Here is a 24597-nt window from a genome sequence, read left to right as displayed (position 1 = left end):
CTAGTATTTATAAAACAGGAGTCAATACTCCAGTTTTTTAAAGAGAAGTCAACTCTTAAATTATATTTTTAAATTGAGTTTAAATTTCTCTATTTATGTTTAGTGTGAAACAAATTTAAAATTAATTATGAAAACGTTTCTTTTTAATATATAAAAAATAAAAACAAACAAATTCAATGGGCTCAGTCTATAAAAATATGAGAAAATAAAATTGTAATATGAATATTAAAGCAGTTGTCAATAACAATTTTTTAATATTTGTTTAAAAATATATACATTTATTTTAGTTTTTCTTAGAATATTTTTTAATGTAATTAAAGATACTTTTCGAAATTTATTTATTTATTTATTTACAATGGGCTCAGGATATAAAAATATGAGAAAATAAAATTGTAGTATGAATATTAATTCAGTTGTCAATAACTTTTGATTAATATTTGTTTAAAATTAATACATTTATTTTAGTTTTTCTTTGAATATTTTTTATTGTAATTAAAGATACTTTTCGAAATTTATTTACTGGCTTAAAAAAATATATTTTATTTAAAAAATGTTTATATTAATTTATTTATATATTTTTAATAATATATTAAAAAATAAATGTAATTTTTGGAATTAAAATCATTTAGATTTCTAAATAATAATGGTGAATTCAACACGGCTTAAATTTGTGAAACCCCTCGACTATTTGTCGCCTCTGCTGATAGCATTGTCAAGTGTTATTGCTCCTGTTTCTCCTCCTGTTCTTGGTCTCGTCTGTGTTATCAGCTCTGCTTGGGATGATGGTGTAAATCCGTTTGAAGCTGCCAAACAAATGGCGGGCAATGCGCACAATTGCAGGACATTCATCTTGGGCGCCATCTAACAATTGTTCGCTCAATCGGCGACAAAAACGCAGCCCTGAAAAGGCACATGAAAATGGAAGAAGGACTAAGGATATCGTCTCGCATGTGAACAGTGTATGAGTACGAGTGCGAGTGCGAGTACTCGTATGGGTATTCGAATTTATCGATTGCTGCTCATCAACCACACAGAAAAAGAACTGAAATAAGTCTTATATACAGTGTTGACCATTTAGCCTTTTTCTGCATAGATCTGTGCTTTTTAATTTTACAAAAAAAAGTGAACATTCTATATCCAAAAGTTTGATCTGTTTTATTAACAAATAATGTTCTACTGATGATAACAATTTTTAAACCAGAAACCAAAAACAAGAGTTGTTGACTAAAATAATCAAAACCAAAAAATGTAATCAAGATAAGGAAAATTAAAATTAAAATATCTTTATTTTGGTAGCCATATTCTGTAAAAAAGTGATTTTTTTATAAAATTTCATTAATAAATAGCTTTTTGTTAAAAATATGTACAAAAAAATCTTTTTCATTTTCAAAATAAATTATTTTATCGACTAAGTAATATTTCTCGTTTTCAATTTATAAAAAATAATTTTTCTATAATAAAATTGGACGCTATTTTTTGTATTATTAATAAATTAAAAAAAAAAAAACAAAAAGAAAATAAAAAATAATATTATTTAAGCTAACTGTTTAATAAATTAGCTTTTAAAATTATTCAAGGTCGAAGACCATTACAATTTGTCACTTATATGAAATAATATTATTATAACAACTTATCTTTTATAAACTTAAAATTAGCAAAAATTCAAAGTTTTGTGACTTTTTGTATTGATTATCCCTTCTATGCTAGTTTTCTTATTTTTATTTATAAATCAAAAAAAATCAGCCTGCAGCTATTTTAATTACTCTTTCTTTTATAGTTTGTTTCTATTGACAATGTGCTGTTTTGATCGCGATTTGTTACCAACACTATTTCCTATAGTAAAGCTAAGGCTAAAGCTGCCTCCACTTCACCTCATCCAGAAATTCGTGGCTGCCATTGAGTTATGGCAAACATGCGGCATAAATTATGGGCTTAGGCAAAGTGCTTGACACCAAACTCACCCGTCGATTTGAGCTGGAAGCAAGCGTTGACATGCCAAGTGCTTCTTCAGTTCCAGTTTCAGTTTTATCCATCTCCATCTCCATGTCCACTTCCACCTCCATTTCTATTTCTATTTCATTTCCATGACATGACAGTTGCACGTCAATGTCGCCCAGTCGATGATGATGACGATGATGATAATAATGATGATGACGCTTAATTTCATTGCTTGTCAGTTGAACATTTCAAGCATTTTAGTTGCTTGCTCTAGCCACATATAATATTATAACCACACTATCAAACACACACAAACACACACACACATATATATTGTCAGCTCTCTCTTTTTGGCAATTATCCAAAAACCATTTTTGGCTAAACGTTTTGGCCGCAATTAGGCAAAAATGCCAGCAAAACGAAACCATTTGAAGAGTTTATGGGCAAACGTGCTATTATTTGTGGTCATATCATATTAGGGCTTATACCATTACCAGTTCACTGTAAAGACATAAATAATTTTGATAATAATAGGTGCTTCAAATTGCAAACGAAATGTCAATTGAAATACTTTTCACAAATTTATTTAAGCTATTTTGCATGCAATTTAAATATAAGCAACAAGCTTAACTCTGTTAATTTTAGCAAAAATTGTATATCTTTTATTTGCTGCCTGTTTTCTTTGCAATTTGTTGCCTGTCAAAATTACGTATACGCAATAAAGTTTTCATATTTTTCATAACTTTATTCAATATTTATAAATTGCTATTGACTAACTCACAGCTCAATTTTATTAATTTTTAGCCTAAATTGAAAGTCTCTTTTTCTTTCAATTGTGAATTGCTGTGCAATGTGGCATATAAATATAACGTATACTCAATTAAGTTTCAATATTTTTCACAAATTTATTTAATATTTATAAAATGCAATAACCTGAACTTTGTTAGAGAAAGTCTTTATTTTTATATTTTTCTTTTCATCTTGTGAACTGCTGTGCCACTTGGCGAATAAATATTATTCTATAAATTTACTAAATAAATTATTTAGGGAATGCAATTGCCTTCAACAGCAGCTTGACTTTGATAATTATTGCTTTAATTTGAAAAGTATTTTCTTAATGTTTTCATTTAATTTGAGAAGCGTTGCAATAATTTTCACAAATTTGTTTAGTACTTATAAATTTCATATATATATATATTTTTTTTTATACTTAAAACTCTCTTAATTTTTTTAGCCATGCTCTACTAAGTAACTCACTAACTAGCTACCCAACTCACAGCTTTTTTTACTTTTGTTAAAAATTGTATTTTTTTCTCAATTTTTTCTTAATTTTTTATCTTTTTAACAATATTCAAACTACTTATATAAAATTTGTTTTTAATTGTATATTTCCATTAAATATTTAATTTTGCGTTAACGCAATGTTTTTACAATTATATTGACAAACTTGTTAAATATTTTAAAAGCTGTCAGCTTAAATGCTGAATAAATTCAAAGCACTTTATTCTCAGTGTTATTTTTTTAATCAATTCAAAGAGTTTTTTCTTCTCATTTTTTATAATAATATTGATTAACATGTTAAATATTTATAAATTGCAAAGATTTAGCTTGCAGCTTAAGTATTCAATAAAATTTAAGCACCTTACTCTTATACTAACTTTATTAATCATTTTAAAAATGTTTGCTTTTAATTTTAGCGTTTGATTATTGCGTATACACACTGTTTTTTTTTAATAATATTGACATACTTGTTGAAAATTTTTAGAAATGCTTAGAAATGTTTTCTATAGATCTATGTAAAATAATAAACCTCCCATGGTGGCAATTCGTTAAATAGCCCACCAAGGCCATACAAAACATCGAGGGTCGGAATTGTTTTGCTTGCTTTTTGTGTATGTGTGTGAACTGGCTGTGCAACATGGCGTATGATTATTGCGTATACGCAACGGGGTCACTTTAACTTTATGAATTATGCATGGGCGTTTATAACAATTTTTGCGGTGCGCCCAGTGAACTGCCTCAATAAAAATCTGCGTTTTTCGGCGCTCATAAATGTTTAACGCACCTGCAGCGACCAGTCGACCAAAGGCAAATGCTCGGCAGCTGCTCGACCTTTTTATCTGCCTAACAGACACACACACACAAACGCACACACATGTCTCTGTGCTTATCTGTTATCATGCTAAAGTTGAAGCGACGGTTGCAGAGGAATATGTGAAGTGTACAGGGAATAAAGGAGAGGGTGCTGACAGAGGGTTGAAGGGGTTGAATCAAAGAGGCAACATCCCTTTGTTGGCCACATTAGCAACAATCAATGTTTTGAAGCCCAGCACCTATTTTAGTTTCATGTATTCTCCGCATAAATCACATGCAACAAGGCAACCCTTACTCTCCCGTCCCCTCTCACCCTTTAACCCTCACAATCTACCCCTCTGACAACATTTTACCACTGCCATTGCCAGTGTGTTCGTTATTTATTCATAGCAAACGTTCGCGATGCTGCCGTCGTCATCATTGACAGTCAGTCTGTCTCTCTCCCTCTCTCTCTCTCTCTCTCCCTCTCTCTCCCTCTCTCTCCTTCTCTCTCCCTCTCTCTGTCTGTCTAATGCTGATGATGGCATTAGGTGGCAGCCGCGTCTGTTGCATGAATTGTAGAACAAAATGCCTGGCAAAAATAAATACAGTAAACCTCAATGAAACAAACCAAAAGCCACTGCCGCAAAACAATGCGATGCGATGCGACGCTTGTCGCCATTGTTCCTGATTTTCACTGCACAGTGGGCTATTTTCCGATTTTCAAACATTCATAACTTTGTCAAACCTTAACCGATTTTCAATGGAATGTCATTTTGATCATTATTTTGTCTCTTAATTGATACTTCATTCAAAAATAATTAACTTTAAAAGAAATTTTATTTTCGATTTTTTTCGACAATATCATGTACTCCCCCCTTTGACTTTTTTGGAAAAATATTTTTTTCAAAATTTAAAAACCTGAGTTTTCACTTTTAAACAACTCCTGAGGCCCAAATAAGTATAAAACGACACTTCAAATTTGATTTTGAGAGGTTTCATTTTTCTGTAAAAAATCAAGGGAAATCTGACAAAAAATTTGACTTGTAAAGTTCCTAGGTCAAAGGTTTCACCAACTTCAAACTTCCATAACTTTGTCAAAACTCAATCGATTTTCAAGCGGAATGTTATTTTGATCATTATTTGGTCTCTTAATTGATTCTGCATATAAATATTATTAACTTAAAAAAAAAAATTTATTTTCGATATTTTTCGACAAAATCATGTACTCCCCCCTTTGACTATTTTGGAAAAAATTTTTTTTCAAAATTTTAAATCTCGAGTTTTCACTTTTAAACAACTCCTGAGGCCCAAATTAGTATAAAACGACACTTAAAATTTGATTCTGAGAGGTTCCATTTTTCGGTAAAAAATCAAGGGAAATCGGACAAAAAATTTGACTTGTAAAGTTGCTAAGTTATAGGTTTCACCAACTGCAAACTGCCATAACTTTGTCAAAACTCAACCGGTTTTCAAGCTGAATGTCAATTTGGTCATTATTTGGTCTCTAAATTTATTCTGCATTCAAAAATATTTAACATTAAAAAAAAATTTATTTTCGATTTTTTCCCGACAAAATCATGTACTCCCTTAGGTTAGATCAGATAAATCGCCCACTGTGCTTTGTTGTAGTTGTTGTTCTAGAGACGTGTGTGTGCTTAGCGTTGCGTAAAATAAATCATTTTGTTGTGGCACACACATACACCTACACACACAGAAATAGCGACTGTTACAAGCAGCCAAACAAATTGCCAAGAGGCTGCGTTTTGTTCTCAGTTCTCCTCATTTGCCATGATGGTTAGACAGCCCCTCCCCTCTACCACTCCTCACTGCCCCCCTGTTTTCTCCCCCTTTTTAGAAATTGCTTAAATGAATAAAAATGAATCATTTGCTAAAGCGGCGTATGCACAAAATTAAGCACTTGCCAGTCTAAATGAGCAAATATGCAAACACATTTCACAAAAGCCAAAAACAAGTTAAAAAGGTGGAATGGCAAGCGATTAGATAGACAGGAACTGTGAATGAAGATAAGCTACGGGTTTAGTTCAGCCCCAAATGACTCCCAAATGAATAGAGCCATTTGACATTGCTGCACAATGTTCAGGAATTGTTTAGGCAATTGTACTCAGTTCCACAATTGCTAATGCTATTTACTTATTAAGAGCTTCCAAACAGGCGACAAAATAAACCCTTAGAATTTAGCAAATTGAGAATGTGAAATAAGAAATTACGAGTTTAAAATGGAAGCTTTGTAATTATAGCAATTTATATGAATAATGAAAAAATTACTTGACTAAGTAGACATTTTATATTAGCTGGCTTATAACCAAACGTTGTCTTTATTTTATAGAAATAAATGCAAAAGCATTTTAAAGGATTCTTTATTTTTTTGCACGACAAATTTTTGGAAAATATTTAGTAATGTTATAATTAATTTTTAGCATACCAAAAATAATGTCAAAATAATATTGTTTACAAATTTTAAAAGCGATTTTAATATAAATCTCAGTTTGCAGCGCCGCAAAATATGCAACACAAATTTTGTGTGCAACGCTTAAAAATGGAAACAGTGCAAACAAAAGCTGCAAATTTGTTGAAAAGCTCGCATTATTCGACACTGTTTGAGTGGAAATATCTATGCGTAAATATATAAAGTATACGTATAAATTACGTATACGCACACAAAGCATGAACATTGTAAGTAAAGATAGATAGATGGTTGAATAGATGGATTTATATATATGAATGAGTTTTGATCAAACATGTAGAAGCTGAATAATGTGTGTATTATGAATACAGCATGAATACACTCATATACTCATATAGCAGCTGCCAGCTGAATTTAATGAAATACATTATTTTGTTGGCATGGGCAAAATGGAGTTCGTATTCAGGCCATTTTCTAATTAACTTTTACGCATATTTGTTGGCAATGAGAAAGAAAGAGGGAGAAGGCTCAGATCTTTTCAGTCTCATCAAATGCAGTGACCATGTGTTTACCTAGCATTGTGCGTAATTCAATTTACCACCGTCATCGTGGAGCGGCCAACTGCCCGGAAACACTAAAAGCCACCCTCGCCATTGAGTTGTGTTTTAAGGGCCAACTTTGCGCTGCCCTGCACAAATATAATTAAAATGCTCAAACGTCAAATGACTCGAATGCCAACAACGCAAGGGAAAACGCAATCGCAATACCAAAATAACAACAATTAAGAAAACTGCTCGACTGTTGGATATGCCCAGTACTAAGAAATCACCAGTAATTACTAAACAAAACTACAGTTGTCGAAATATATTACTAAGAATTACTATTATATACTAAGAATATAAACTGAGAATTTAGAAAGCATATCTATTAAATTGAAATACAAATTTAGGGCTTTTGTTAGAAGGAAATACAAATTTTAAAAAAAATAGAAGACAAATATGCGCATTTTTGTTTCCTTAAATTTGTACTCTGAATATTTTTATTTAATAAATTTTCTAATTTATGATTCCTTTTTAGAAAATAAATTAAAAAAATAAATAAATAAAATTTAATGAATAATATTTCAATGAATATAATAAATAATAATTTTATAGAATAATAGAATAAGCAAAATATATATTACAAAAAAATATTTTTAAAATTATTCTCTTACTTTTCATCACATAAACAAATGAAATTTTGATCAAAATTTAATAGTCTATTTATTATTTGGCTACTGGGCTAACAATAAGTAAACTTGACATTTAATTTGACTGGCAGAGCTCAAAGAAAATGAAGCTTAGACCAGGCCAAAACAAGCATCTGTTGGCCAATCAAACGAAAGTCAAGTCTTTGATTCTCAACTATTTAAATTGTTGCTGCGTAAATTTAAGCGCAGTAAGAAAAAAAATTAAATAAAACTAGAGTGTTGCATTTCAGACGCTTTGAGAGGTGCTAAAGCAGAGATGGAATGGGTGAGAAGGAGTAGGAGAGACAGAGAAACAGGGAGAATTACGAGTGTAAACCGAGAGAGCTGACTGCAATTGTGCTCTTTCTATTTTGTTGCCATTTTCAAAACGAATGTTGTGTTATTTCCGTCAAAAGAGTAATTAAACGTACAAAGCAAACGGCAATTCAACACACGCTGCACCCAACTGCGAGGGTTGCCCAATTAGTTTGCCATTATATGCAGTAAGCGTGAGAGAAGTGTGTCTCAAATGCAACCCTCGCACAGTGGAAAAAATGTCTAAAGTAGCTTACATTAAATCAAGTTTTCAAAACTTGATTTAGTCAATTAAATGTAAGCTATTTATAAATCCACAGAAATGTCAACCGCAGCCAAAAACGTTAAATTGTTCAAAAACTCACATTTTGTGAAATTTTCTACCAGAAACATTTTCGAGTAACTTGTTTAAACATAGAATATAGAACATAGGTCTATAGAATTCTGTGTGCCAAATTTGGTTGCTATATCTCTTATAGTCTGAGATCTAGGCGCTCACACAGACGGACAGACAGACAGACGGACAGACGGACAGACGGACAGAAACACAGAAAAATTATAAAATGAATAGACAACGAAAGAAAACAGGCAGATGATACTTATCACGATATTACTATTATTACTTTTGAAGATAATAATTTGTATAAGCTAGTCTAGCCGTTTATCCCACTGTGCCTCGCTGGCATTTGTGCAATATGCTTCTTTGGCTGCTAATGGCCGCCGGACATTGCCATTGCGATGTACAGTGGTCGACAAAAGACAAAGTACAAGATGCAGAAAGAGGGGCAGAAGCAGCAGAAGGAGAGGAAGGAGAAGACAGACATGTCGACAGAAAGCCGTGTTCAAAACATTCTAAATAAAATTGCAAAAGAGATAGAGATAGAGAAAGGTAGTCAAAGTGACAGTGAGTGTGTGAAGGAAATGGTACACGAGCGTACACTGATCAAATTTGAATTTCTAATATTTTTATTTTGATTATATTTTGTTAATTTCTGACTTAGTATTTTGATAAATATTATTATATGCAGTATTTTATTTTTTGGTTGGAGTGGCATTCGAACTTGAGTGTTTTCAATATAATATGTTAATTTTAATAATGTTTTGTTCATTAAGAGCTGCATTTTTTTAAATTAATACTCTTAATATTCGTAATTTGGTTCTTAAATGGTCTTAAAATACATATAATTTTAAGAGTTGGTCGTTTTTTTCAGTGTATGCATACAGTGTCTGGCATTGTGAGCTGCGGGCGCTTTTGTGTTAATTGCGGTTGCATTTAATTACAGTTCGTTGCATTTGCAGCAGCACGTGATCATGTCTGTCTGTCTCAGCTACAGGGAGTTGAGAGGGGTTACAGAGAGAGAGAGAGAGAGAGTGAGGGCTTGAGGCAAGCTAATGTGCCAGCAACACATTGCCACATACTTCACACAACTTGCCACACTGACCAGGAGGCTGAGCTTTTAATTAAAGTTAAAAGAATTTCGACTGTTTGACTTACTTGACTTTTGACTTCTTTTGACGACTCCTTTTCGATTTTAACAACGATGTTATGTTAAAATGTTAAAATACAAATCTTAAAATGGCAACAAATTAACCTTGAAAATAGGGTGTAAAAAATGCATTAAGTTTATTCCAAATAAATATATTAATAATTTTCATATTGTGAATAATATATAGTTTTATGTTATGTTATTATATGTAACTTTTTTATATAAAACTATTACATAATATTATAGGCACGTTTATTATTTCTCGAATCTTTACAGTTTTAAGTTACAAAGTAACTTTCGCATGCCAAAAAAAAAATTCAGAGCCAGAAAATGAGCCTGATAAATATTTTAAAGCTACGTATACAATATACCCTTTTACTTATTTTTAAGTAACTGGAATAAAAATATCTTACATTTTCAGATACTGCTTTTAAAAATATGATTTTTAAACGTATAATGAAATTTAATTCCTTCAAAATAATGTACATCAAAAATTAGAAATAAACGCAATTTTTCCATATTCTAGTTTTAAGATATTGAAATTTATTACTTTCATAATTTAATTTCATTTAGGTACAAAAAGTAAGAGCTAAAATTAATGTTATTAAAAAAAATTGAGAATAAAAGTTTATTCTGTTTACTGGACACTCCATCCAAAAAGAGAACATCTAAGATTTTCCAATTTATTCACATTTTTTATGCAGTTTTCATTTTATTTTTTTAGTCCATAATTCTTATTTGCTTTCCCTGTTTTTGACCCCCATTTTCGACGTCCCTTTCTGAATTCTGTCCTTCCTCAGTTCATTGGAATGTGCGCACAGGGTACAATAATTAGCAGGCCAAACAGAGTAAACAGAACCCAAATGACATGTATAGAGGCCGCAGCATGATTTGCATAAGCCACAGCAGAGGTTATGCTATATTACGCATACGCCGCGTTGCACACACACATATATAGTACTCCCCCAACTGCATTTGCAACTGCAACTCAATTATGTGTATCAGTATTTAATGGCAAACATTACCGACGAACTTAAGCTATTTCGAAAGGGCGTTGATTATATCCACAATGCTAACGTAGGTGCCCACAATGCCGCCAAAGAGGCCAAAGATCAGCAGCAACAGATTGATGATAAGCTTGTAATTATATGGACCATATCCTCTCTCATACTGCACGCAGATTTGTAGAAGAGCTGGGAAAATCAGACCCAATATGGAGAGACAAAAGGAGCCGACGAGCGAGAGGAACAGCGAGAGATCTGGAATGGCAATGGCACAGCAAACTGAAAGAGACCCAAAATTAAAATGGTATGTCAAGAAAATTTCAAATAATTCTGTATGAACTTCAAAAATAAACACAAGAGAAAACTATTATTACCCTTATTAGAAAATAAAATAAGAAATAAGAAAGTATATTTAAAAATTAAGAGTGCACAAATAAGTTAAAATGTAGTGGATTTATTTTAGGAAAGTTGCTTAGATTTCTAATATTTTAATTATATTTTCTTCCGCAATTCCTTTTCAATGAAAACCTTAAGAATATTTTTTTCTTACAATTCAATTTAATAACTAGTTTAGATTTTAACTTAGACAACATGTTTTGCTTTTTTAATCTATTTTAAAAATGTTTTCTTTTACTACGCGATTTTAAATCTAAAGATTTCTTGAAAGAAAGTCAAATTTTTGTCATTCCAATTTTTTCTCCAATTTTTAATATACATTAAAAAATAAAAATTAATATCCATTTTAAATTGTTTTCCTTTTACTACGCGATTTTAAATAAAAAATTTCTTGAAATAAAGTCAAATTTTTGTCATTCAAATTTTTTTTTCAATTTTTAATATACATTTTTTATTCTTTCGTTTTCCAGTATTAAAAAATAAAATATTAATACATTCCTAGTAAAATTGATTGTAATTCTTAATATTTTTATTTTCCTATACAAAGTTGCCTAGTCTCCTGTTCCTATTTCTTTTAAAAATAAAATATTAATACTTTCCTAGCAAAATTTATTGTAATTCTTAATATTTTTATTTTCCTATAAAGAGTTGCCTAATGTCCTGTTTCAATTTTTTTGTTTATTCTTAGCTATTATTCTTAGTTATTCTTTTTTACTTTTTGCTACTTACAAGTTAAAAGCACAATCACCGTGCGAAGGATGAGCTCGTAGAGCGTGTGCTTGGAAACGTCCTTGAAGCGTTTGCTCAGATATTTACTCCAAAGGATATGAGCTGTAACATATCCTTGCAACGCATAAGAAATGTACGTTGTGATGGCAAAAAAGATCTTTACCACTTGAGCGGGTCTAAAAAAAAGAAAGTTGGTATAATAAAAGTGTCAACATGGCGTATGCTTAATATTTCAAAATAAACCTACATTTCCGATTGAGGTATATTTAGAGTTACACTACCCAATGCCTCATCTCCGTACTTCCAGTAGCCAAAGAAGCCGAGAAACACGTAAAGACTCAGAACGATGCACATGCCCCAGTTCATGATGCCACACGGTTGCACATAGGCGCGAGGCGTGGCCATGTTCTCCTCAATAGCCAAGATCTAAATGAGAAAATTTTAAAATAATCAAAGGAGTGATAAATACAAAAAAGTACAAAAAAATATGATATATATATCTTAAATTTAACAAAATGTTAAATGAAGAATAAATAAAAAGAAAATTAACTCAAGCATAAAATTTTAGTGTTAAATAAAATAAATATGAAAAACTTAAATAAAAGAATTTAAAAATTATATTTACACTTAAATACTAGTAAACAAATAAATAACTATTTATATTAAAACTATGTTTAATTTATATAACTTTAAAATATAATTAAAGAATTAAAGTGCATAAAATATTAAATTTAATTTATAAGAATTTTTGGTTAGCGCTAGGAATTTAATTTAAATTTTTTTAGTAAATTTTTAAGTCAAAATTAAATCATTGCTCTGATTGTTCAGTGACTTACCACGCCCACCGCCTCCAAAGCAAAAAGCACAGTGCCAAAAAAGGTGGGCAACTTTGTGTAATGTTCAAAGGGCTTACGATCACTTAAAGGCGGCAAATTGGAGCAAATATAATACAATATGATGCCGAAACCTGAATTAAAAATTAAAATAAAATATAAATATAAGAAATAAATTCTCCGAGGTGAGTTTGGACGTAGACATACCCACAAAAAGCAGCAAATTGGCAGCACTGGAAAATGGTGCCAATAACTTGAGATTTCGAATGCTAAAGATCAATAAGAGCGGTATGATGATAATACACATGTGCAAACGCACATCCCATGTGACAAAATATTCATCCACCAGCTGCTTTATGCTCTCTGCAATGAAAACAACGTAAACACAACAGATGCCAAAATGATAGAAGGCCAAAAAACCATCCACAAAGGGTCTGCAGTTAAAACGAAAATGTTAACAACGAAAATCAATAAATAAATAAATATTATAATAAAGTATCTATCAAAACTAGTCAATTAAATAACAACATAATAAAGATATCCTATATGAATTACTTAAAAAAAATTGTTAAGCAAATGTTATAACAAAAAAAATTATATAATTAATTAATAAAATAATATTAAAAAAAAAATTATTGTATTTAAGGCTTACTTACTCTATATAAGAGATAAAAATAATATTATTATTTAAATATGTAAAATATGTAAAATAAATAAATATTGTAAACAAATAATTAAAATAATAGTATACTAAAAGGAAAAAGGAAATTATGTTTACTTAAATTTTTAAATAAAATAATACAAAAATATATTAAATAAAAATTATACTTTAAGTTAACTTATTATAAATATTTAATATCCTCTACAAGGCTATACATTTACATTTAAGGACCTGTTTTTGTTAGAATAATTTAAATATGATTTTTAAGGATTTTTGAGATCAGTATATTTTAATTTTTGCTATTTAAAAAAGTATATTGAAGAGCTGACTTACATGGCAATTGGGACCAGACATCGTAGGGCTGGTGGACCCTGTTGTAACCCCAATTTCATGGCCTCCGAGAAGCTGACGTAAGGAACTCGCTGCCGCTTGCAAAGCACATACATGGAACCAATCTGCAATGTAGGTATCGATACTAAATACAATTAATTAAAAACCAAACTTCAACTCACCAGAATGTGCAGACAATAAAGAGCTAAGAGACCAATGATTAGGGTCAAAACAATGCCATTGACATAGCCCGCATGCGCAAAGGCGCTGGGCATGGCCAAAACTCCGGTGCCAATAGAAGCCTTCAAAAAGTGCGCAAAGGTTTGCCAGTTGCTAAGCAGAAAAAAGAAAAATTAAGAATTATTAACTTATAAACAAAAGACAACTAAATAGAATTAAATTAAATTTTTCAATTTAAATTAATTATATAAAACAAAATAAAATAAATTAAAACACATATAAAATTGACACAACTTATTTTATTGTATTTTAAAAGTAATTATTTAAGTAAAATAAATACAATTTACATATCTAAATATAGAATATATTAGCTTATTACTCACTTGGTTGGATTCTTCGCATTGCGATGCATATGTGGATCGTAATCATCCGTTGAGGAAATCTTCTCTGAACACACGATTGAATCATTCTTGATATCGTTTCTAAGATAAGCGATAGTTAGTTAATAGTTAGTTTTGGATTTTTACAACACAATTTTATCGTCGTCATTAATCGACCCATGTTGTGTCAGAGTTTATGAGCTGATAAATCGCGCCAAGGAACAAAAACAATTATAAAATGTTTATAGACCACCAGTAATCAGTAAATATTAAGAGTGCTAATTCTGCATTGTTTATATCTTTTAGTGTCTATTAAAAAGCGTTGACATTAAATTAAAAAACGGCAACGGTTCTGTCATAATAATAATATACAGAAAGTTCACTCTCTACACTGATAACAAAGATTTTCTTGATGCATTTCATAAACAAAAATTCTTGGCTTGACAAAATTATTAATTTTAACGTCTTTCGTCTAAAAAATGTGCCAAGAAACCAAAGTTTTTAAACAAAGCAACTTGATGGTAAGAATTATATTCTTTGCTATTTTTCCCAGAGAGTTATCTTATTAAAATAAATTTTGGAGACTGACATTATTTTAGAAACCGGTTTTTTATCAGTGCCATTGTCAAATTGTCTTGTCGTTTTGTCATCTTTGTTTAACTATCAGAGTTTATGACTGACACATTAGTTGCTAACTTGTCTAATTTACTCACTGCATTGTAAGCTACTCGACTTAAATTAAATCACGATTATTTAGATAAAAAGATAGACACTATGACTAGGGTTTTACGATGAAATTAGGTATTACTGGAAGCACAACCAAACGAGAAGCCCAACGCGTAGCTACTAAATTCAAAATGCACGTCGATGTAGCTCAATGCCTGTGAAAATATAGAAACTTTTATCTTTTAAGATAACACTATCCACAGGGATATATAAATAGCATCATCAACAGAGCTGAACTTTGACTAAACTGGCGTATACATAATAAACCCTAAACTTGGATATTGCTTAAAATAATTAACTGAATTTGAAACTTTTGTCAATGCATGTATTAAATTTTTATTAATAGACTGCAAAAAAAATGAAGAAAAATTAGAAATAAAAAAATAACATCTTTCGGACTGAACTTTGGCTCACTTGTCGTATAAGTAATAAATCGGCTTTTGAAAATTAGTATTAATATGTTTATGAATTTTTTTATCAGTAAGTTGACGCAGTCATCTAAAAAATATTCAAGATTTATTGCTATAATAAAAAATTAGATTTAAACCAACAAGTAAACACAATTAAATTGCATAAATAAGAAAATAAAATTAGAAAAATTATATGCTTAGCTTTGGCTTAATTAACGAATGCGTAATAATTGTTAAAATGAATACGATTACTTAAAGATTAATCACAATATATAGCTGTAAGTAAAACATTTGAAAATACCCGTCAATTTAGTGTACAAATGAAAGCTTTTAATCCAAAGTGAAAACAAATTGCAAAATCATAAGTTTAAGTTTGATTAACCTGGCGTATGCGTAATAAAAACTAACTTTAAACATAACTTTGTATGTTTAACTAATGTAAAAGCTTTTTCTAAATAAAAGCTGACAGTTTTAGCCGAGACAGCTACCAACTGTTTGAAAAGCTCTTTATGAGAAAGCTTTTGCTCAGATCTCTGCCTTGAAGAGAGATTTTTAAGAGAGCGCTCGCTCTCTCTTTCATTAACAGTGCCAAATTGAGTTGAGAAATTCATAAATAATTATTGAGTTTTGTTTTTTGTTTTTATTTGTTGCTTTCCCACTCATTCTTCGACGAAAAGCTGTGCGCAACAGACGTGTAATCGGCGCGTCTCTTTTATTCTTGTCGTGCGCGTGAAAAAAAAGGTTAAATATATTATAATTTATACACGAATGTACGCAATATAATGTGCTTCATATGGAAAATTATACACAAAACTTACAACTGCAATTAAATTCAATTAACGAACAAACCGGTTCTCAATTTTACAAATATATAACACAATAATAATTATAATTCTGTCAATTAATTTCACGGCAAGTGAAATTAGCGGCGACAGTTTAAACAAAAATCTGCGGAAAGTTACCACAACAAATACCAAAACTTATATTATGTTTATATAAACTATGTGTATTTTAATGGTGTGCAAATAACAGTAAATAAAAATATAAGCAAACAAAACAGCAGAATTATTTACACAATAATAAAATATAAGCCAGACAGACATGGTCTATTCCATAAAGGTGAGCAACAAACGCGTTTTGTCCCCAATAAATAATAAACAAAATAAAAAGTTAAGAGATTCGCCGAATCGCCAGCTTTTTAATTGTTTACCCGTTGCGTGTGGCGATATTAGGCTCCATTTTTAGATTTTTTAATTTAAATAATGTCTGGCAAAAACTCGTTTTAGACTTTTACTCAGTTTAGTGAAAGACAGGGAGCGAAAGAGATGGACAACTAGAGTGTAGGAAGCTTTATTTTTAAACTAACTAGCAAATATTTAATTCGACTTATTTAACTATGCGCCATAAAAAAATAAGCGTTTGTTGTGATTTATTTTTTATTTATTTTACTAAATGCCAGACATGTTAATGACACACTCTCTCTCTCTGTTTGCCTTTCCACTCTCTTTCTGTCTCTGTTTCTCAGTCTCTGTGTGCACTGTGACGTATACTTGATTTGTCTGATAATCGCTGCATTGCTAAACTATTGATTAGCTGACACTCTGTTATCATTTAAGTGTAACAACAACGACGATCACTTCATTTATTACAGGCACCTACTTTATCATAGAGCTGTCATCAAATTAGCGAATAGTTTGCCGCAGGTATTACTTTTTCGAGTACCCTTTTAACTACCTGTAATTACGCTGTTCACTAGGCAAGTGCGACAAAAGTAATATTTATTTACTTATTTAACCTTGACTCAAAACAGTGGTCAAAAAATTTAAACTAAAAAAAAATTATACAAATATTTAAAACTTAAATTTTATATTTACGATTCAAAATGATATTTCGTTTTAAATTTTCAACTGAAATAAATTGAAAATATCAGATAGTTTTAAAGGCTTGACGATCCAGGGAAGAGTTTCAAAATAGAAAAGTAAGATAAGCAAATTTTATAAAAATATTTCAACAATTGTTATCACTTAAGAGTGATTTTCCAGTTTTCAAACCCCAAAAAACTTTAATAGATCGTACATTTTGTTCTTAAAATTGGAACTATAAGATAAAATTTGAAATTTAAATATAATAAAAATGAAGAACGAAGAAAAAATTCTTACATAAAGTTTTTACCTTATTTCCACACTTAGGGGTGACACTTTAAAAACAAGCCCTCACAATTCTAGATATCAGGGGTTGGGCTGCATATTAATTGTCAATCAGTTAGATTATACAAAAGATATTACATGCTTATTTATATACACATATAGAAGACAGACCTCCTGGTAATATATATTATATACTCTATCACTTGGCATTCGTTTCGAGTATAAGCTTAATTGAATATATATTCATGGGTGCATTAGGTTAGTTAAACATCAGAGAAACGTACGTAACACTGCGCTACAGAGCTAAGATTCAGTCGCAGTCGTATATAAACCATATAATCAGATTTAATAACTATAATTATAATTCTAGAAGCTAGCTTATTATTACAGTAGACATGTTCTCAGGCACGAAATTTCTTAGGTTTCATTTATTTCCCATCTGTTCCTAACGTCAATTTGTATTAATGTCAATTTTGGATTTGCACGCAATTTCACAGTCAGATCAAGTAATTAGTTGCCCTATAACCTGAACTCAGTAGAATATACATAGGTTTCACCAACTTTAAACTTTCATAACTTTGTCAAAACTCAACCGATTTTCGAGCGAAATGTCATTTTGGTCATTATTTTTTCTCTTTATTGATGCTGCATACAAATATTATTAACTTTAAAAAAAATTGATTTTCGATATTTTTCCGAAAAAATCATATACTCCCCCCTTTGACTTTTTTGGAAAAATATTTTTTTCAAAATTTAAAAACCTGAGTTTTCACTTTTAAACAACTCCTGAGACCCAAATTAGTATAAAACGACACTTTAATTTTGATTTTGAGGCGTTGCATTTTTTTGTAAAAAATCAAACTGAAAGTGACAAAAATTTTGACTTGTAAAGTTCCCAGTTCAAAGGGATATCAAACTTCAAACTTGCATAACTTTGTTAAAAATTAACAGTTTTTCTTACAGAATGTCATTTTGATCATGATTTGATCATTCAAATCATTATGCAAACTAATTTAATTTCGTAAAAAAAAATAGTTTGAATTTGATTCTGAGACGTTTCATTAAAAAAATAAATTGGACAATTTAGTTAAATTACAGTATAGGTGTCTGCAAATGTTATAGTTAACAGCGAATGTAATGTTAAGCCTCAAAATATATTTCATAAGGCAACAGGCGCCGTATCTCACGTCTCGCTGATAACGATAAGTTATGATTATTATTGTTATTTTTTGTATTAATGTTGTCGGGAGGGCAAGCCTAAAAAAAAAAAGCCGAATACAACGAACAGCATTTACGAGTTAGTATCAGGATGAACGTGATGGTGGTAAGAGGTGTACCTATGAAAAAGTATTTCGTATACTACGGAAAATATTACGAGTAATTCTTTATAATGAATCACTTGTGCATATCGGCTTAAGATTCCCCCTTTGGGGCCGGTTTCTTATCAGAATAGCTTGTCTCGTCTATTTTCTGACTATACGAAATAAACAATTTAATTGCTTGCTCTATCAATACTAAGAGCGAGACAGACAGACAGGCAGACAGAAAGAGAGAGAAGTATTTATGTGTTAAAAGTTAAAAAAAAAGTTTGCAAACAAAAAATAATAATATAAAATTTAAAAACAAAAATATATTCAAAAAAAATATTGAAAAACTTGAAAAAAAATAAATTAAATGAATATATGAATAGGAAAGCAATATTTTTAAACTACGAATTTAGAATTTATATACTATTTAACTTTGTTTTTATTTTCTTTTTTTTAACACTTGTTAACAGATCTTTAAAAAGTCGAGCACCTCAACTGTTGAGTTCTTTCTAGTTTCCTTATCATATTTTAACAATCTTCAACATTAAACTTATCTTGTTTTGGTTTTGTTTTTTTCAGAACAGTGAAACTGGTGAGTTTGAGTATTTTTATACTGATTCAGCACGCATCAAGCAACCGAAATATGATGAGGAGACTGGAGAACCGGTCAACGATCAGATGAAAGTGCGATACCGAAAGCACGGTAATTTTCATGTGCCAAGGCATTTTCTGCGTGGCACAATCTGTGACGAGATGGACAATGTGCTGGCAAATAAATATCAGAGGGATTTGGATATTACAGCCAAGCATTTAGTTGGCGCCGATTCGACCCGCCGGGTCGAGTCCAAGTTGAAGAAAACAAGGCCGGGCTATGAGCGTGAGGATTACATTGAAATGGATGGCGTTAGTAGCGTAAGTTTAAATTAACTTAACTGCGCACAGTGGAACTTTTAGTCAAATTAGCTCGAATTAATTGATAGCTTTTTTTATTTAATTATTTATATATTTATATCATTAGTTATTTAAATATTTATTTATTTATTATCAACTAAGAACAGTTGATCAAAAGTAGTTAAAATTACAGTAAAATTAAATTTCGAAAATTTGATTTAAAATAACAAAGTTTTAAAAATAAAAACGAAAGATTAAAAATATGAAATATTTAAATATTTTAAAGTCTGGGGATATTCAAAAAATTATTAAACGATAGAACATTTGTTGAATGCATTGGGAAGAACTCAAAAAAAAACCTATCACATTATATCAATGTCTATAAATATTTGATTTTTATTTTGAAAACTAATTTGTGAAAAAACTAATTACAAGTTATTTGTTGCTTTAATGACTTGTCTTAGATATATGAAAAAAAACTATTTTGAATAAGTTTCTTTTGATATTGATATTGTTAAATCTAAAAATATGGGCTTTCAATAAAATTCAAAATTTTTAATTAATCCGAGCTAAGTTGACTCATACGGCAAACTGTGTTGTGTCATAAAAAAGTGAATATATCATATAATAAATTTGCATCTTATAGAACATCATTCTGGGCTACAAGCGCACCAACTCCTTCTTGCTCTTCCTCATACCGACTCTCTTCTGCTGGAGTCTCGCCGTTTGGTGTGTGCTCTCAATACTGGAGATAATTCTGCACATGATGTCACATCGCAAGAACTCGCTAACCATGCAGAAGGGCATCTATTTTAAAAGTCCACTGCACGTCCTGTCCTCACACTTTTGCGCCATTTGTCGCTATGAGACGGACAGCAAATATAATCGCACCTTTGATATGTTAAACAAACAGATGAGAATTGCACATCGTTCGGAAGCATTGAAGAATATAACGAAAGCCATTGCCTAAATAGAATTCAAAATAACAATTATACAATTAACAACTTTACACTTTAATAATGGTAATATAAAAACGATTATTGTTTCCATGTTCAATAATAATAAATGCACAAATATATCACTTTGAGTACCTGAACAACATTATTGAATAGCCTTCTAATTGCACACAGTTCCTTAAGGAAATCAAGTCCCTTGCAATTTAGATTTGTCTCATTTTAATGACATTTGGAGACACATTGAATTTGGCTCCTGTGCAGGCAATAATGTCATCCACAGTGTAACCCTCGGCAACCTCTATTAAAGTTAAGCCAACGCCCTTTTCCACTTGGAATACAGCTTTCTCCGAGATAATTAAATCGATCACTTCCTTGCCAGTCAAAGGCAATGAACAGCTCTCCAGAATCTTTGGCGAACCATCGCGTGCATTGTGCTCCATGGTAATGATGACCTTTGTCCCGGGAGCAGCCACCAAATCCATGGCACCGCCCATGCCCTTTACAAGCTTACCCTGTACAATTTAAAAGCATACATTAATAATCTGCGATTAACAAGGTAACTTATGTCACCTACGGGTATCATCCAGTTGGCCAAATCTCCGGTGGCAGACACCTCCATGGCGCCCAGAATGGTTAGATCAACGTGTCCGCCACGAATCATGGCAAAGCTGTCGTCAGATCCAAAATAGGCAGCACCTGGAATAACAGTAACACTCTCCTTGCCGGCATTGATCAGATCGGGATCGACCTTATCCTTTGTGGGAAACGGTCCCAGACCCAAGATGCCATTCTCCGACTGCAACATGACATTCATGCCATCGGGAATGTAGTTGGAGGCCAGCACGGGAATGCCAATGCCCAGATTGGCGTACATGCCATCGTTGAACTCCAGTGCCACACGACGAGCGATGCGTTCGCGCAGAAGCTGGCCAGGATTAGAATTGGCAGCAGGTGCTCCTGCAGAAAGGATCCGGGAAAAATCATAAAACTTTAGAATTACAATGTTTAGAATATGAATTTAAAAATCAAATGATTCTTAATGTACAAATAATATGTTATACTAATCAAATTAAGATATTTATTGAAAACCATAAGAAAAACGTATATTTTTTTTATATAATTGCAAAAAAAAAAATTGCAAAGATTTTTTCAATATTCCTTAGAAAATGTGATATTTTTGTAATGAATTTTGATTTTTTGAAGTCGTTAAACAATTGTTTTTCAATTTCTTTCAATTACATCAAAAATATGAGTAAAAATAAATTCTTATGATCTTATTTAAAGGAAAGTTTCCAAAATATCAAAGATTTTTTCAATCTTTTTTAGAAAATATTATTTTTGTTAGTAATTTTGATTTTTTGAACTATATAAAATATCAATGATATATTGCTACCCATTTACAGATTTACCTTCTTCCTTTGGCTCCGTGATGCGCAGTCGCTCCACACGCTTCCTGTAGTCGCTGCCCTTGAAGATGCGCTTCACATAAATGCCGGGCACATGGATCTCATCGGGTTGCAGGGAACCCACGGGCACAATTTCCTCCACCTCGGCGACGGTCACTTTGGCGGCACGGCACATGGGAGCATTAAAGTTGCGGGCGGATTTGTTAAACACCAGATTTCCCAAGGCATCCGCCTTTTGGGCTTTCACAAAGGCAAAGTCACCGAAAATGGACTCCTCCATGACATAGTTGCGTCCATTGAAGGATTGCACTGGTTTCTTCTCACTCTCAATGAGTACTTTGCCATCCTTGGAGTATTTGATGGGTGCTCCGCCTTCCTGCACCAATGTCGCATAGCCGGTGGGCGTGAAAAAGGCGGGAATTCCAGCGCCTCCAGCGCGAATCTTCTCGGCCAAGGTGCCCTGAGGGGTCAGCTCGATGGCCAACTCTCCCTCCAGATACTGACGCACTAACTCAGTGTTCTCACCAACATAGGAACCAATAACCTTGGCCACCTGCTTCTGTCTTATCAGCACGCCCAGACCGCAATCGTCTACGCCTGCAATTGATAAGAATGTTGACAGTTAAGATTTGAAATTTCATATGATAACAGTTTTAAGTTAAGGAAATAGGGCAACACTGGCGAATCAAATGTGAATAAGTTCAAAAATGAACTGGTTCTGCTGATATGAAGATAGTTCAATTTATAAAAAAATAATATTGAAATTAAAAAGCTCGTAAGATAACACTCGCTTAAAAAATATGGTTAAGATTCAAAACTTTTTTTGATAACAATAGTTTTTAATCAAATAGTAGGAAATAGAAAGAAAACTTACTGAAAAACTATTAATTCTATTAATTGATGAGACAACACTGTCAAATTAAATAAAAATCAGTTTTCAGAAAAACAACTGATTTTAATATTTAAATAGGACAACACTAGCAAATTAAAAAAGAATCAGTTCACCTTGGAACCAGTTGACACTCTGACAAGTCAACAAGTGTCATTAGCATATGATTAAAGTCACTTTACCTCCATTATTGGACACTGCTGTGATATTCTTGACACCCTTCTGTTTCAGTGCATCAATCATTTTCTCGGGAATACCGCAAATGCCAAAGCCGCCAAAAAGGATTTTGGAACCATCCTTAACATCCGCCACAGCGTCGCTAGCCGATTCGTAGATTTTCCCTTGTCGCGGTTTACCCGATGTCGCGTAACAGGCAATGAGCTAAACAATGTAAGATAGATAAAAAGATAGGTAGATAGATAGACAGAAAGAAAGCCAGGTGCTTAGACTAAATTTGTTTTTCTAGCTGACAATTTGCATACAAGTTTGCCATGATTATCTTCGTGTTGTTATTGCAAAAATAAAAACTTGCGTAACCAGCGACTATTTATGAAATACAGTAGGCCGAGTAATTGTTTTCATAGAGAAATAAAATTAACATTAACATATGCTAAAATAAAAAAAAATTAAAAATAAAATTTATTTTATTTTGGCATTTTTGCTTTTTTTATTTTATTTTTTTTTGAATAACTAAAAAATGTTTTAATAAGGCCCGTTTAGTTTAAAGAGTGACTGTAAGGTTTTAGTTAAATTATCAAAAATATTTTTTTATTGTTATCTACTTTTTTTAAAAATATATCTTATTTAGTAAACTTAAAAAAAAAACAATTTGAAATTTTAATGAAATAGTTAAGTTATTTTCATGTCTTTAATATTCAATTTATGTTAATAAAAATAAACTTTTATCAACACACACGTTATTTGCAATCAGTGGTCAAAGAACTTTTCTGACCTACTGTATGTTGTGGTGGCTCGTGTGTCTGGAATGGAGGTGGCGTGACAAGTGGAAGGGGAACTTGTTCGCGTGCGGTGATCACAATCACAATTACAATCACAATCAAAAGAGCGATTATCAGGGAAATTGTCAATCAGAAACTAATAAACTTAATAATCTGTCTGCACAACATAATAACATAGCATAACATAATAACATAACAGCCTACACACGTACAAACATATGTCAAAGGTACTGTTCACCACGTACATTTGATATTTTGTATCAACATGTGGTTGATCAGACTGAATTTATTATTATTCCTATGTTCTATGTTATAAAAGTTTAAAAGATAGCAAAGAAACGCATACACACACAATATTTGAGTTTTTGTTGTTGTTGACACAGTTAACTTTATCCAAACACACACACATTCATATGCACGTGTATAAATAACTTAAGCGCTCACCTTGAACGCTGGATTTTTATTGCCCAAACTTTGGTTTAGAATAATTCTGCGCAGCATTTTGTTTTAATTGAATTTATCAGGCTTCAATGCTCAACTTTTTGTTTAAATTTACTATTAAATTCGTTTTTACGCGATTTCTGAGCAAAAAAGAGCGCGTTGCGACAGCTGTCCAACAAAAGACTGATAACAGTGGCAATGGAAAGTAACATTGCCACTAAATGTTAAATAACAGTGTAGCGTACACAGCTGTTGCTGTTTGTTAGCAAACTGAAGTAACAGGTGATGAGCTTACAGCTTCAGCTGAGTTAACAGCTGGAAAATAGTCAGATGTTATTTACATGACATAAAAACAGTAAACGCACTTGTGAACAGCAGCTAGACAAGTCTGTAATGTAGCTAGAACAGAAGTATTGCTCACATTAATATTTTAAAATATTAACAGCAGTTGGGCAAGTCTGTAATGTAGTTATAACAGAAATG

The 24597-nt window shown here is 31.4% G+C and overlaps 3 protein-coding genes across 4 annotated transcripts; 1 reads left to right on the top strand and 2 right to left on the bottom strand.

Annotated features, from left to right (window-relative positions):
- Positions 1–10245: 10245 nt before the first annotated feature.
- Positions 10246–14821, bottom strand: LOC117787173 (proton-coupled amino acid transporter-like protein CG1139). The gene is made up of 9 exons (XM_034625623.1): positions 14696–14821; positions 13986–14084; positions 13605–13755; positions 13426–13547; positions 12639–12865; positions 12435–12565; positions 11846–12024; positions 11599–11774; positions 10246–10752 (listed from the first exon to the last, which is right to left on the bottom strand). Exons 1-9 carry the CDS (start codon positions 14698–14700, stop codon positions 10508–10510), a joined length of 1335 nt encoding a protein of 444 aa, XP_034481514.1. The 5' UTR covers positions 14701–14821; the 3' UTR covers positions 10246–10507.
- A 963-nt stretch (positions 14822–15784) lies between these two features.
- On the top strand, positions 15785–20550 carry LOC117786930. 2 transcript variants are annotated; one of them, XM_034625354.1, is made up of 3 exons: positions 15785–16237; positions 19152–19484; positions 20110–20550. In XM_034625354.1, exons 1-3 carry the CDS (start codon positions 16220–16222, stop codon positions 20431–20433), a joined length of 675 nt encoding a protein of 224 aa, XP_034481245.1. In that variant the 5' UTR covers positions 15785–16219; the 3' UTR covers positions 20434–20550. The 2 variants fall into 2 exon arrangements, with proteins under 2 accessions (XP_034481245.1, XP_034481246.1); XM_034625355.1 differs by lacking the exon at positions 15785–16237 and adding an exon at positions 18537–18589.
- On the bottom strand, positions 20453–24296 carry LOC117786929 (succinyl-CoA:3-ketoacid-coenzyme A transferase, mitochondrial). The gene is made up of 5 exons (XM_034625353.1): positions 24118–24296; positions 22897–23095; positions 21829–22422; positions 20994–21376; positions 20453–20931 (listed from the first exon to the last, which is right to left on the bottom strand). The coding sequence occupies exons 1-5, from the start codon at positions 24172–24174 to the stop codon at positions 20623–20625; spliced, it is 1542 nt and encodes a 513-aa protein (XP_034481244.1). The 5' UTR covers positions 24175–24296; the 3' UTR covers positions 20453–20622.
- Between the last annotated feature and the right edge of the window lie 301 nt (positions 24297–24597).

The sequence above is a fragment of the Drosophila innubila genome (assembly GCF_004354385.1).
Source record: "Drosophila innubila isolate TH190305 chromosome 3L unlocalized genomic scaffold, UK_Dinn_1.0 0_D_3L, whole genome shotgun sequence".
NCBI classification, from domain to species: Eukaryota; Metazoa; Arthropoda; class Insecta; order Diptera; family Drosophilidae; genus Drosophila; species Drosophila innubila.
The sequence above is the reverse complement of the archived record's forward strand: the minus strand, read 5'-3'. Positions and strand labels throughout refer to the sequence as shown.